The sequence below is a fragment of the Phoca vitulina genome, unplaced genomic scaffold (genome assembly GCF_004348235.1).
Source record: "Phoca vitulina isolate PV1807 unplaced genomic scaffold, GSC_HSeal_1.0 scaffold43, whole genome shotgun sequence".
NCBI classification, from domain to species: domain Eukaryota; kingdom Metazoa; phylum Chordata; class Mammalia; order Carnivora; family Phocidae; genus Phoca; species Phoca vitulina.
In genome coordinates this window covers 6536781-6548522 of record NW_022589746.1, presented here as the reverse complement: position 1 = coordinate 6548522, position 11742 = coordinate 6536781, and the positions used below count along the sequence as shown (strand labels likewise).

The 11742-nt window shown below is 55.3% G+C and overlaps 1 protein-coding gene across 1 annotated transcript in view; it reads right to left on the bottom strand.

Moving 5' to 3' along the window:
- GPR137B (G protein-coupled receptor 137B) overlaps positions 1-8986 on the bottom strand; it is a 52850-nt gene extending 43864 nt beyond the window's left edge. The window contains exon 1 of the mRNA XM_032430246.1: positions 8429-8986. Within this exon, the coding sequence (XP_032286137.1) occupies positions 8429-8836 (408 nt within the window). The 5' untranslated portion in view covers positions 8837-8986. The remainder of the gene's footprint in view (positions 1-8428) is intronic.
- Between the last annotated feature and the right edge of the window lie 2756 nt (positions 8987-11742).

Below are 11742 nucleotides of genomic sequence, written 5' to 3'. Positions count from 1 at the left end.
GGGGGGGGGGGGGTGTCAGTGGCCGGCCAGGCCCAAAGGCTCCTGGAAGGAAGGCCCCGCGGCTACGTTTTATCACGGCCACGATCTGTGCACCAAAGTACGCAGAACTACAATATAAGTTAGCAGTGAAAGTGCCCCAGGTGTCTTTCCCTCCCCAAAACAACTTCCTGCCTCAGGAGTGAGGAGCATTCTGACATTCCCTGGGGACTTTTGCCCTAGCTGGAGGCAGTGTGGTACCGGCTACGGACGGCCTGCTGGGGTCCCCCCCAAATCACAGGCTGAAATCCTGCTCCTCCATGTGATGGCATCAGCAGGTGAGGCCTCTGGGAGGCAGTTAGGTCAGGAGGGTGAAGCCCACGTGAAGAGCAACAGTGTCCTCATGAAACGGGCCCTGGAGAGCGCTCTCCCTGCTCCCCACCACGTGAGGACCCAAGGAGAAGCTGCCACGTGCAACCAGGTACAGGCTCTCACCAGAGCCCAACCATGGTGACACCCTGACATCAGACTCCCAGCTCTAGAACGGAGAGAAATAAGTGGCTGTGAAGCCACCGTGGTATTCGGTTAGAGCAGCCTGAGCTGCCCAAGACGGCCCCGACGGGGCTCCTTGTATCCACCCCGGACAGAACGGCCCTCAATACTTGCCAGAGAGGAAGCAATGTGGCGGAACGCTGGGAGTGAGGCCTCCTTCTGCTCCTGGAGCTGCCCCTGGCTCACCGTGGGCCACTGGGTGGGGCCGACGGGCACCAGGACAGTGAAAACCACATCCCATCAGAAACAATGAAAGGAACTGAGAATGTCCCACCCCTTGCGGACAGGTCCTGGGAGAATACATCTGCTGCCACAACTGCAAAGGGCTGTCCTGGGGAAGAGGGACTGTATCTGCTCGGAATGGCCCCAAGGGGAGGAACTGGAGCTACCCAGACTTCCCCCAAGCACCTTTCCATCCCAATGCTCTGAACCCCAGGACGCTGCCGCCAGGAACAAACCAGAGCAAAGAGATTTGCCTTTACACTTAAATAGTAACAAACGCCACTGGTTCTTTTAAAAACATGCAACGTGCATCCTAGAGGGACAATCGTAGAGATGAAGGAGTGACCGTTGGAGACATCCCACTTTGTCTCACTGCTGTAAGGACTGTCACCAAGTAATGTCAGCCCTCATGACATTACTTGACCTACTCATGAGACAGGGTGCAGCCTGGGGAGCTGAGGTCCCTGTGTGTGGGGATTTCTGCCCTGCGGATTATGCATAGCCAAGTGTGTCTGCCAGGAAAGGGGTAGAGGGCTGATGATGTCACAAGACATCAAGCCAGTGGAGGGTCCTCGTCTGTGTCTCCCCAGCCCCTGGCCGGCAGGAGACAGGTTCCCTTCTGTGTGCTGTGGGTGGCATGTGGCTCAGGGCACTCCCATTTCCGTGTGTCCTTCCCCATAGTCAGTGGCCCTTCGGGGAAGAAATCCCAACTTACTGCCTCTGGCCTCAGGCACCTGCGTAGGTGATCAGTAAGATTTGTTCAAAGCGAACAGCACTCTCTAAGCAGGAGATAAAAACCCAAGCCCAATTCCAACTTGTCCCGGCAACAATAACAGGATAAAGATGGGGTGGGAGCTTGGTGATAAATGCTGGGTTTGTTCTAACCTGGGCCCAAGGACCAAATCCAGCCCACAGCCTGTTTTTGTATGGCCTGTGAGCTAAGAGCAGTTTTTATCTTTTAAAAGAGACGTATGAAAAAAAAGAATACACAGCAGAGACTGTATGGGGCTCACAAGGCCTAAGATACTGACGCAGGCATCCCGCGCTCCTTCCTTCCTTGCGCCCCCCCCCCCCCATGAGCAAATTTGAGGACATCAACCCACTGGTAGAGAAAATCCACTCAGGCTTCATCTGTCCTCATTGGCAAACAGACTCGAAACTTTAGCCCCGGGATAATTAAAAAGTAAAATATTGACAAGCCTCTGCAGACCTCCCTGAATGCAGTGTGGCAGGTATCGTCTGGACCGTTTGCTGAGGCTATTTCTGTCCCGAGAAAACCTGACCTGCCAGAATATCAGGCCTGAGACAGACCCACAAACCAGGAAGAGGCTCCTCTCGCTAGAGCTGCAAGGAGAACAGGAACCGACTGACCAAAGCCACTCTCCAGATCACATGATTTGCAGTTCTCAAAAAGCGGAAAGTCTCTGAGTGATGTCACAAGGATGAGTAGCCTCCCATTCCGTCAATGTCCTTCTCTGGTCAGGCCGTCCCTCACCGCCCTGATGACGTCACCTCCAAGATGATCCCCTCCCAGGCACCGGAGGCCTTTGGGGGCTAAGACGACGGACACACAACAGCCCCCCAGTTGGGGAGGGCACGTGCTGTCAGACGCAGCCGCGGACAACCCCCCGCCCCCTCTAGTCCCTGCTTGCCTGACCTGGGGAAAGACAGGGGCGCTCAAAGATGCCACAAAACCCTGTAGGTGGCAGGGTGTATGGGACCCAGACCAAGGTTCCCGATGGGAACAGGAGCCGCAGGTTTGTGCTCGGTGCACAAGGACACAGCCGGTAGGCTCAGCTCAGCTTCTGCTGTTGGGAAAATCAAGGCTTCGTGGTCAGTGGGGTTGGATTTCGGGTTCGCTATGAGAGTCTAATCATTCCCAAGAGTGCTGAGGCCGTTCATGAAATGTGGTTCACCTTAGGTCGGCACTGAAGCAATAGTAACGGGAGTGGAGAGAATTAAAAGCTTGTGCTTCGAGGAGAGATCTTGGACAACTGGGCTGTAGAATCAGAGGCCTCTTCTTAGGGAAATTTTTAGAAGTGAGGCTGGGAAGCTACTTCCTGGGAGGGGCTGGTGGTAGATGGTCGACTGAATGCAAGTAAGGAAAATTCTCCTGGGTTCCATGTGTGCCTGCCCTGGCAGAGGCGCACACAAGGTACACACACATGCACACTGCTCTGGAGGCTGTGAGCCCACTGAGTGACCACAAGGAGCCAGAGACCAAGAGGTCATGGGTGTGGTGCACAGAGGTGAGGCCGAATATACTTCCTGCCCTGGTGGGACTGTTGGGTCCCAGCTTTGAAATAAGGTACTTGGGGACTAACGCTTGCCTTGTGTGTTCCTAAGCTTCTTACTTCTTCATAATCACCAACAGGCCTAGAAGCGTCCCTCCTCACACCTCCTGGATTTGGACCTGGCACACAATAGTATTTGGTAAACATTTCTTGATCTTGATTAAATGGACTGCCAAGAAGCACAGCAAGACTCACGTATTCCTAAAATCAATACCTCCCTTTTCCTGGTAGGGGTGGAGAGAAGGTCCCTGGATTAGATTTTGGCTACCTCCTGGTTCCCTATCAGCAAGGATGAGGACAGGGGTGCACTTCGAGTTGGGGGTGGCATGTGCAACAAGCACAAGCTCACAGGTGCTGGGCCTCGACCTGGCTCTTCATACCAGACTGAGTGACCTTGGACAAGTCACTAGAATTCTCCTGGCCTCGGTTGGCTCATCTGCAAAATGAAGGGCTGGGCCGCTGAACCTCCCACTCTCCCCAGCTCTTGGCTTCAGGAGCTGCAGCTATGAGGAGCTGCTCACTTCCACACTCCCTCTAAGGGCAAGCCAAGTGTCACTGTCCTTTTATAAATATAAATGTTGCAACATGGCGGTAGAAGTCATTTTGATGACACGGTAGGGGTGATACAAGGCAGAGCTGGTACTGGGGTCTGACCTTTAAGACTGTGGTTTGGTATCTGGGCAAGAGCCAGAGTCCCTCCTGTTAGATGCAGAAAGAGCACCTTAACTGAGGTGCAAAGGGTTACAACACCGACGGTGTCTCCTTTAACCTGCTCCCACCAGGGGGATAAGCACCGTGGTCATGGTCGTTGATTTCCTGGTGAGGAATGTCAGTAACCAGCCATGGGAGCTGCACTAGGGGTGAAGCCAGGATTCAAACTCGGTCCTGCCCACACAGTCCCTGCTCCTTCCATTCCCAGCGCTGCCAACCCATTTATAGGCCTTTGCTGGCACACCATGACCCCCAGACTCCCACGATATGCTCCAACAGCCCCCATGAGCCTCAGCTCCCCCCCACCACCCGCCCTAACCGCCCTGCAGCTTCCCAGCCGCCCTTTAAGATGTGCTGGAGTCCTGGCTTCTGCGTCAGCATCCATTAATCACACCACATCTCCCCCCCCGCCCCGGTCCCGAGAGTTCACTTCTCCTTTTCCTTCCTCAAAATACCCTTCTGTCATGGCAGGAATTTGTCATCGGGCTCAAGACAACGCTGAACCAGTGAGACGTTGAGCCCACTCTGCTCCACCAAACTCAGGGGCCCTGAGGGTCTGAGGTCCAAGGGCAAACGGCTGGAAGACACAGCTGCCCAGGTATTGCTGAGCCCATGGCCACACCAGGAGCACTACAGACAGATCTGCTTGCCCAGGGGCTGCCCTGGAACAGAGCTGGCAACCTCTGCTACTGGGCCTCGACCCCACAGCCTGGGGTGGAGGGCACCCCAATACCCCATGCGCAGAGATTACCCCATGCTCCCGCTGTCGGGGTCCTGCTCTGCTGGAAACCTCTATGTGAAGAGCAGGCTCTGGAGGACAGACCTCGGTTCAAGCCTCAGCCCTACCACTTCCTGGTGCAGCAAAGAGCTGAGTGGGAGGGGCGCCTGGGTGGCTCAGTCGCTTAAGCATCTGCCTGCGGCTCAGGTCATGATCCCAGGGTCCTGGGATGGAGCCCCACATCGGGCTCCCTGCTCAGCGGAGAGTCGGCTTCTTCCTCTTCCTCTACCTGCCGCTCCCCCTGCTTGTGCTCTCTCCCTCTCTCTGACAAATAAATAAAATCTTTAAAAAAAAAAAAAGGCAAAAAGAGCTGAGTGGGAGTTTAGCTGTACCCCACACTGGTGCTGGGGACCAGAGCCAGAAACGACAGGTACTCAACACTCCATGTTCCAAAGACAGCCCGGGACATTTGGGGCCAGCCGTTCACACACCTCACACAGGGCCAGCTAAGAGTCAGCAGAACCAGTCCTACCACTAGCCTCCTCCCCACCTTCCAGCCTATCCGAGAAGGTGGAGAGCGGAGAAAAGGAGTCATCAGCCCGTCCTCGGCGGCGGGAGAGTGGCATTCACGGTGGGACATGCGACCCTCACCCCGGGTCACTGAGGAGAAAACCCCAGGGGAACTGCTCAGGTGGATTAGGAAGCAGGGGGCCTCACCATCCCACTCCACGGACAGGTGCTTGCTGAGCTGGGAAGGCTCAGACCCAAGGGGTGTAGACATGAGAACAAATTGGGTTGCAGAGAGAGTCCTAGCAGAGGCCACCCTGGGCCGTGGGGGGTCTGAGGGCACCAGGACCTCAGGGGGCGGTATCTTCCTCCACTTGGGGTTTCTGTGGGCGGCAGAGAAGGAAAGGGGGCGGGTGGGGACCTGGGAGGAGACCCCGGTGGGGGGACACCAGCCCATGGCCTATGTGGCCAGACCTGAAGAAGGGATTGGACAGAAGGCGGATAGGCAGAGGGAGCCAGGATAAAATAGAGTCGGCCATGTAGACGCGGCCCCATGGCAGGGTCACCCACAGAGCCAGAGGTGGAGCAAGGCTGAAAGTGAACAGGCAGAGCGTCACTTGAGACAACGCTGCCCCTCCTCGGGCCAGCCCCAGAAGAGCCAGATTCCAAAGATGGTGGGGGAGAGGCTAAGAGCGCAGGACGCACCGCACGCTTCTACTCCAAGCCCCAGAGGGACGGGACCGTGGCCCTCCAGCAGCTGGGGGGGGGGGGGGGAGGAGGTGCAGAGGCTGCGGGGCACTGTGGACGAGCTCCTCACCATCCCGCCCCTCGGAGGGCAGATAATACCCTTAGCCCAGGTTATCAGCGAGGCTCCGTGGAGACACATGAGGAAGCCCCAGGCGTGGGGCCAGGCACAGAGCACAGGACAATGACGGTGAAGACTTCCTCCAGCTCCAGGAGCACCTTCCATCCCTCCCAAAACTTCTGTCATGCTGCTCCTCGGCCACTGCCCTCTCCTTCTCCCCACCCGGCCCCCCGAAATGCCACAAGCCCGCCTCTTCTCTGACAGCTCAGGGCCCACTCAAGCCTCCCAGAGCTGCAATATACACTCTCCAAGTCCCCCGAGTTATCGCTTAACTGTGTGGGGTATACAGTTCGTCTCTCCCCAGCCGGGGGTTCAGCTCCCAGAGAACAGGGGCTGCATCTATGGTAAGTATGTTGTCCCATCTGAACACTGTACCACAAGGCACAGGCCATCACTCAGATGCCAGAGATGTGGGCGGCCTCCCAGTGCCTCCATGGCCGGGCCACGTAAACTTGAGCGAGCCACTGAACCTCTCTGACCCTCCACAAAACGGGGAGACCATCTCAGCACTTCCGTCAGAGGGCTCTTGCGGATAATAGGACAAACCAATTAGAACCGAGCCCAGCCCCCAGTGTGTACTTCTTCGTTATTCGCTGCTCGCCCCCTCCCTCCCAAATCTGATGGACTTGTTCTGAGATGTGCCCTGGGGAAGCCATAATTCTTAAAGGTCCCAGGCCATTCCAGTGGTTGAGAACCTTGTCTAAGAGAAGGCACGTGGGAGGGAGAGGAAGGGAGAGACGTCAGAGCTGAGAGTCAAAGGGTGACCCCCTTTATACCTCCCCAGAAATATCAGTATTTGTCAGGAAGCCAGGGCGTGGCCTTGCTCTACAGAGTCTCGGAGGCCAGCACTTAGGTACCCCCTTCTCCTGCCAGCCACCCTGGAGATATGAAGAGAAACAAGACTTGGAAGATCCAAAGAAGCCAGGGCCAGGGCTTGAGGCCTCTTGGCTGGAGTGGCTCTGTCTGCCTGGTCACTCTTTCCCTCACTCAGCATTTACTTGCCAACCAGCAGATGGTGCAGAAAATGTGCAGCCCTGCCCCTAATCCAGCTAGTGCAGAATTTGCATGTGATTAGCACGGAGCCATGGCACTGGCCTGCATTTTCCTTTTTTCTTCTTCCTTCCCCCCCACCTTTTTTTTTTTTCTTAAAAAGGGACACAAATAAAGACCTCCATACAAAATACGATCACGGCCCCAGTTCTTGAAAGAACATCAACCTACCTGACCTTTGTATCTTGCTGGAACTACCTCTTTGGATCCGATTAAAAAGCTAGAGTGTCTGCAATGGAGCTGATGACTGCCTGAGTAACTAGCTTTTGGGCTCAAAGGTAGTTTTTGGACAGATAATACCGATGACTCGTGGACTGGAAAATATGTGGATACACCAGACTTATCAGAAGGCTACAAGTGCAGAGCTGTTTTTGTAAGACAATAATAGCTACTAACTAGTACATACGCTATTTTGTAGCCAGACATATTTCCTGCAGATTTTCTCCGGGGCTTCCACCACACCAGGGCAATCCTTTTCTAGCCTTTTTTGAGGCGAAGACCGTTTTCTTACCGTTTTCTTTAGAGAAACAGGGACGCTGTGAAAAGGAGCAGAATGCCTGCCTGCACAAAGCCTCTCTCCGTGAGAGAGCTCTTAAACTACCCTCACCAGGTGACACGGGTAGAGTCCTAGTGAAAACGGACATTTTAGTGCTCAGAAAGCTAATGAGAATCAGAGATGACCAGGACGGCGTTGTGTAATTAAACCTTTTTGCAATACTTCACTTGGTATTTGCAAAGCACTTTACAATTACTGCCCTTTTCTTATTCACATGTTCTCCCATTAGCTTATTAACAATATACCTCATAAACTGGTTTCTCTGTGCCCATAAAAGAGCCCCAGTAAACTTTATGGCTTTTTCTTGGGGCCTCTCCGACCAGCTCAGACAGCAAGCTTGACCTCCTGCTGCAGCAGCTGGGGAGCTGGGTGTTACCCCAGACTGCCGTTTAGCAACCCTGAGAAATGAATTCGGGAGCCCTAGTTCATTCAGCAGGGCTCCAACGCAGGAGATTAAAAACATCTCATCCCAGACCGGACAGTCCCTCCCTGCCATCACTCAAAAATATAGGTGACTGACCCCAATCTGGAGGTCATCGTGCAGAGGACCTTTCCAGGCTCAGATAGGTGCTTTGGGATGAGGGAACGGAGGAGGAAGGTCTAGAGTTCGAGCCTCCCTGGTGGGCACACCTCCCAGCAGGACCCGTTCGGCCGTGTGCGGGAAGCCCCGCCGCGCCGGCTAATGCGGAGCTACACGGGCAGACACCGACTGGTGACTCCGACCCTCACTTTCTTTCTTTCTCGCCCCTTTTGGGAATGGGAGGGCGTTACCTGACAGAAAGGCCTGCAGGGAGGACAGAGCTCGGGCGACCCCAGAGCCAGTGCGCTCTGCCCACACTCTCGGCCCCGCGGCTCCGTGACCGCCCCCAGGCAGCCGCGGCCTCTCCCCTGGCGCCGCGCGCAGGGCGGGGGCCGCTCTGCCAGGTGAGCGCCCTCCCAGCGGCCTCCCGCTCCCCGCGCTGCTGCCCGCGACTCACCTGCGTGAAATACAAGTTCATGAGCGTGAGGGTGAAGAACTGCAAGCACACGGGGAAGCAGTAGAGCAGCCAGAAGACGAAGGGGCTGAGCGCGTTGGCCGCCACGAAATCTTTGAAGTAGAAGGAGAAGAGGACCGTCCGCAGGGAGGCCCAGAAGAGGCAGAGGAAGAGGAAGACGCTCTGGTAGCTAAGCCGCTTGTGGCGGTAGCGCAGCACCAGCCAGAGCTGCACGTAGATGAACACGAAGAGCAGCGAGTAGAACACGGTGTAGACGATGGTGAGGCCGAGCTTCACGTAGGGGGGCACGGCCGGGGTCAGCGTGGGCGGCAGCGAATCGTTGCGGAGGGGGTCCCACGGCGGAGCCTCCATCGGGCCGGGGACGCTGCAGCGGGGCCGGGGGCGCCTCATCTGGGCTCGCGGCCGCCGCCGCCGCCCCCGTGGGGGTCTCCGAGCATCGCGCTCCGCCCGGAGCCCGGCGACTGGAGGAAAGAAAACAAGCCGCACTTCCTCCCCCGGCACCACATGATTCACTGGGGCGGCCTTTGTCTGCGATTGGCAGCGCCGCGCCCGCCGCCCCCGCGCGCCCCTGCACTGCCCGGGGCGCCCGCGGGCACCCACCCCGCCGCGCCGCGGCCCCGCTGCCCCGCGCCGAACGCCCACCCCGCCCCGCCCCCGCACTGCGCGTCCCCGGCGCCGCCCCGCCCCCCCGTCATCCACCGCCCCCCGTCCCGCCCCACGTCAGACACCAAGCCGCGCGCCCCCCCACACTGCCCTCCCCAGACCCCGCACCGCCTCCCGCCCCCCGCCAGATTCCGCACTGCCCCAAGTTAAACACCCAGCCGCGCGCCCCACCCACTGCCCCCTCCAGACACCGCCCCGCCCCCCTGCACAGCCCCCAGCCAGACACCACGCCGGGCGCCCCCTCCCCCGCACCGTCCCCACCAGACACCACCCCCACCGGCCCCACGCGAGACACCGCGCCCCGCACTGCCCGCTCCAGACACCGCCCCGCCCCCCGCCAGGCACCGCGCGCCCCCGCTCCACACAGCACCTGAAGCCCCCGGAACCGCCCGCCCTCGTTCGGTGCTTCCCGCTGACCCCCGCTAACTGCTGACGATGACTTACTTGTTTTGCAGAAGTTCATTCTTTTATTTCAAAACAACAACTTTGTAAGTCCTTCTTTTTTCCATTAAAATTAAAACTGACTATGAAGTGGCCGGCGTTTTTCCTTGGAAGTCTCAGGCTGGGGTGATGTTTATTTCTAAATCCCGAAATGCCCAAGACAGAGCTTGTGTTTCTGAAGTTGTGTGTACCCAGAGTGAGGAAAGGAATGGTTCCTGTGGCTACGGCCTCGCTTCGGTGTTGACCAGGGCCCACGAGGACATTTTTTCTCCTGGAGATCCACACAGCGCGCGCTGCGCCCCTCACCTCCCAGCAGCGCGCTAGTACCGCGAGGAGCTGGGGAAGGGGGCTCAGAGCCATGGAGGCCACAGGGCTCAAAGGTAAGCGTGACTGCTCTGAGCATACGGGCTCCCATTCCAATCCAGCCCAGCCAGCGGGGTGGTCGGTCCGCCAGACCCCAAGCCCGCTCTTTTGCTGCTCCCAAGAGGGTCGCTCCTCCCCGACGGAAAACTTGACTTGGGTTACGCCCCAGGGCGTCTCTCTAGCGTTACCCTGGGGTGCTGGGAGTTGTGGAGGGCTCTGGGCAGAGAGGAGATGCCAGGCTGACCTCTGGAAGCAAGTCTGAACAAGCAGTTCGGATAAACAGAGGAAAGAGGCCCGAATCTCCAAGCCTCCAGGAATTTCTTGGGACTCCTTTTCTCATCTTTATAGTCAGCTTCGTGCCTAATTGTGTGTTTTTTCTAAAACAGGCCCCGTGGAGCCTGGATCCAGCCCTGTTTTTCCTCCAAATTAGTGTTTACACTTTCCCAATATATTTCAGGTGCTTCATCAAGACCACGTGTGCCATTGGTGCTTCTTTTCTCGTTCCTCTTTTTCTTCTCATCGCCAAGAGAAAATAACCCCCCACCTCTGATCTTGTTCCCCTCAAATCCCTTCTGCACAGAGCAGCTGGAGTGATCTTTTTCTTTCTTTCCTTTCTTACCCTTTCCATGTCATTCCCACGCTTAATTCCTTTCGCTTGCCCCTCATCGTTCTGAGGATAAAGTCCACATTCCTACCCTAGCTTACCTCCCGGACTTGTCTCTCTTAATAAGTGTTAGGGTCAAACACCTCTTAACTCCCCTACACCTAGAAAACTCTTTCCACCCCTTCCTCCAACAACTGGCCAAATCCTATTCCTCCAGAAAGTTTTCCCAGACTACACCACCCACCATCTACTCAGGATTAGGTTAGAGCACCTGTGTGCTCACAGAGCAGCCTTGCATAATTGGCCAGCCACCAGACTTGTGTGTAAGCTTCCTTAGGCTAGAAACTATGCCTTGTTTACCAGTGTCTTCCCTGTGCTTGCCTGGGCATTCAAAAAATATCTGTTTATGTTTTATTATACTGAAAGAATGTAATTTGTCATCGGAGGCTCAGGCTCTGATATTTCTCCTCATCTGTAAGACCTCTATTCACAAGACCACCTTATGATCCAAGATGGCTGCTGGCTCTCCAACCATTGCATCCACTTCCCAGGCTGGCATTAGGAAGGACAGGAGAGAACTAGTGGGCACTTGTCCTTTCCTGTTTATGGAGCCTTCCCAGAAATACCACAGAATGCATCCACTTTCACCTCATTGTTAGAACTTAGTTACCTTAATGAGACAACTGCAAGAGAGATTAGGAAATGTAGTTTTGGTGGTGGTTTTTTGGTTTTTTTGTTTGTTTGTTTTTCTTTGTAGTTATTCCATATGGCTAAAAGTCAAGGTTCTGTTACTATGGACAAAGAGGAGAATGGATCTGGGGAGGAACTAGCAGTCTTTACCAGCATCAAATGTGCTTTTTACCATCCTTACATTTTTGAAAATAAAAACCACATAAAATGCTTCCACTTAATATAATGCAACATACCTTGTACACTTGCAAAATACCTTCACTGCTCCCCACAAGAATCATTTTCTGTGTCCAGCTTGAAATCTAGGACCTGTGGGTGATAATCATTCCTCCTTTAATTCTGCCACGACCCCATCTCAATATTCTGATCTCCTAGATTAAGTTATCGATTACTAATTTATCCTATATAAACAGAAGAAAAAGTAAAAGGCAATTAGTTAAAATAGACATAATTATACATAAGACACAGCAAGAAAGAAAATATAAGTAAAAGTTAGAGTCCTTATTTTTGCAAGTGGTTACAAGACTCTAAGTGT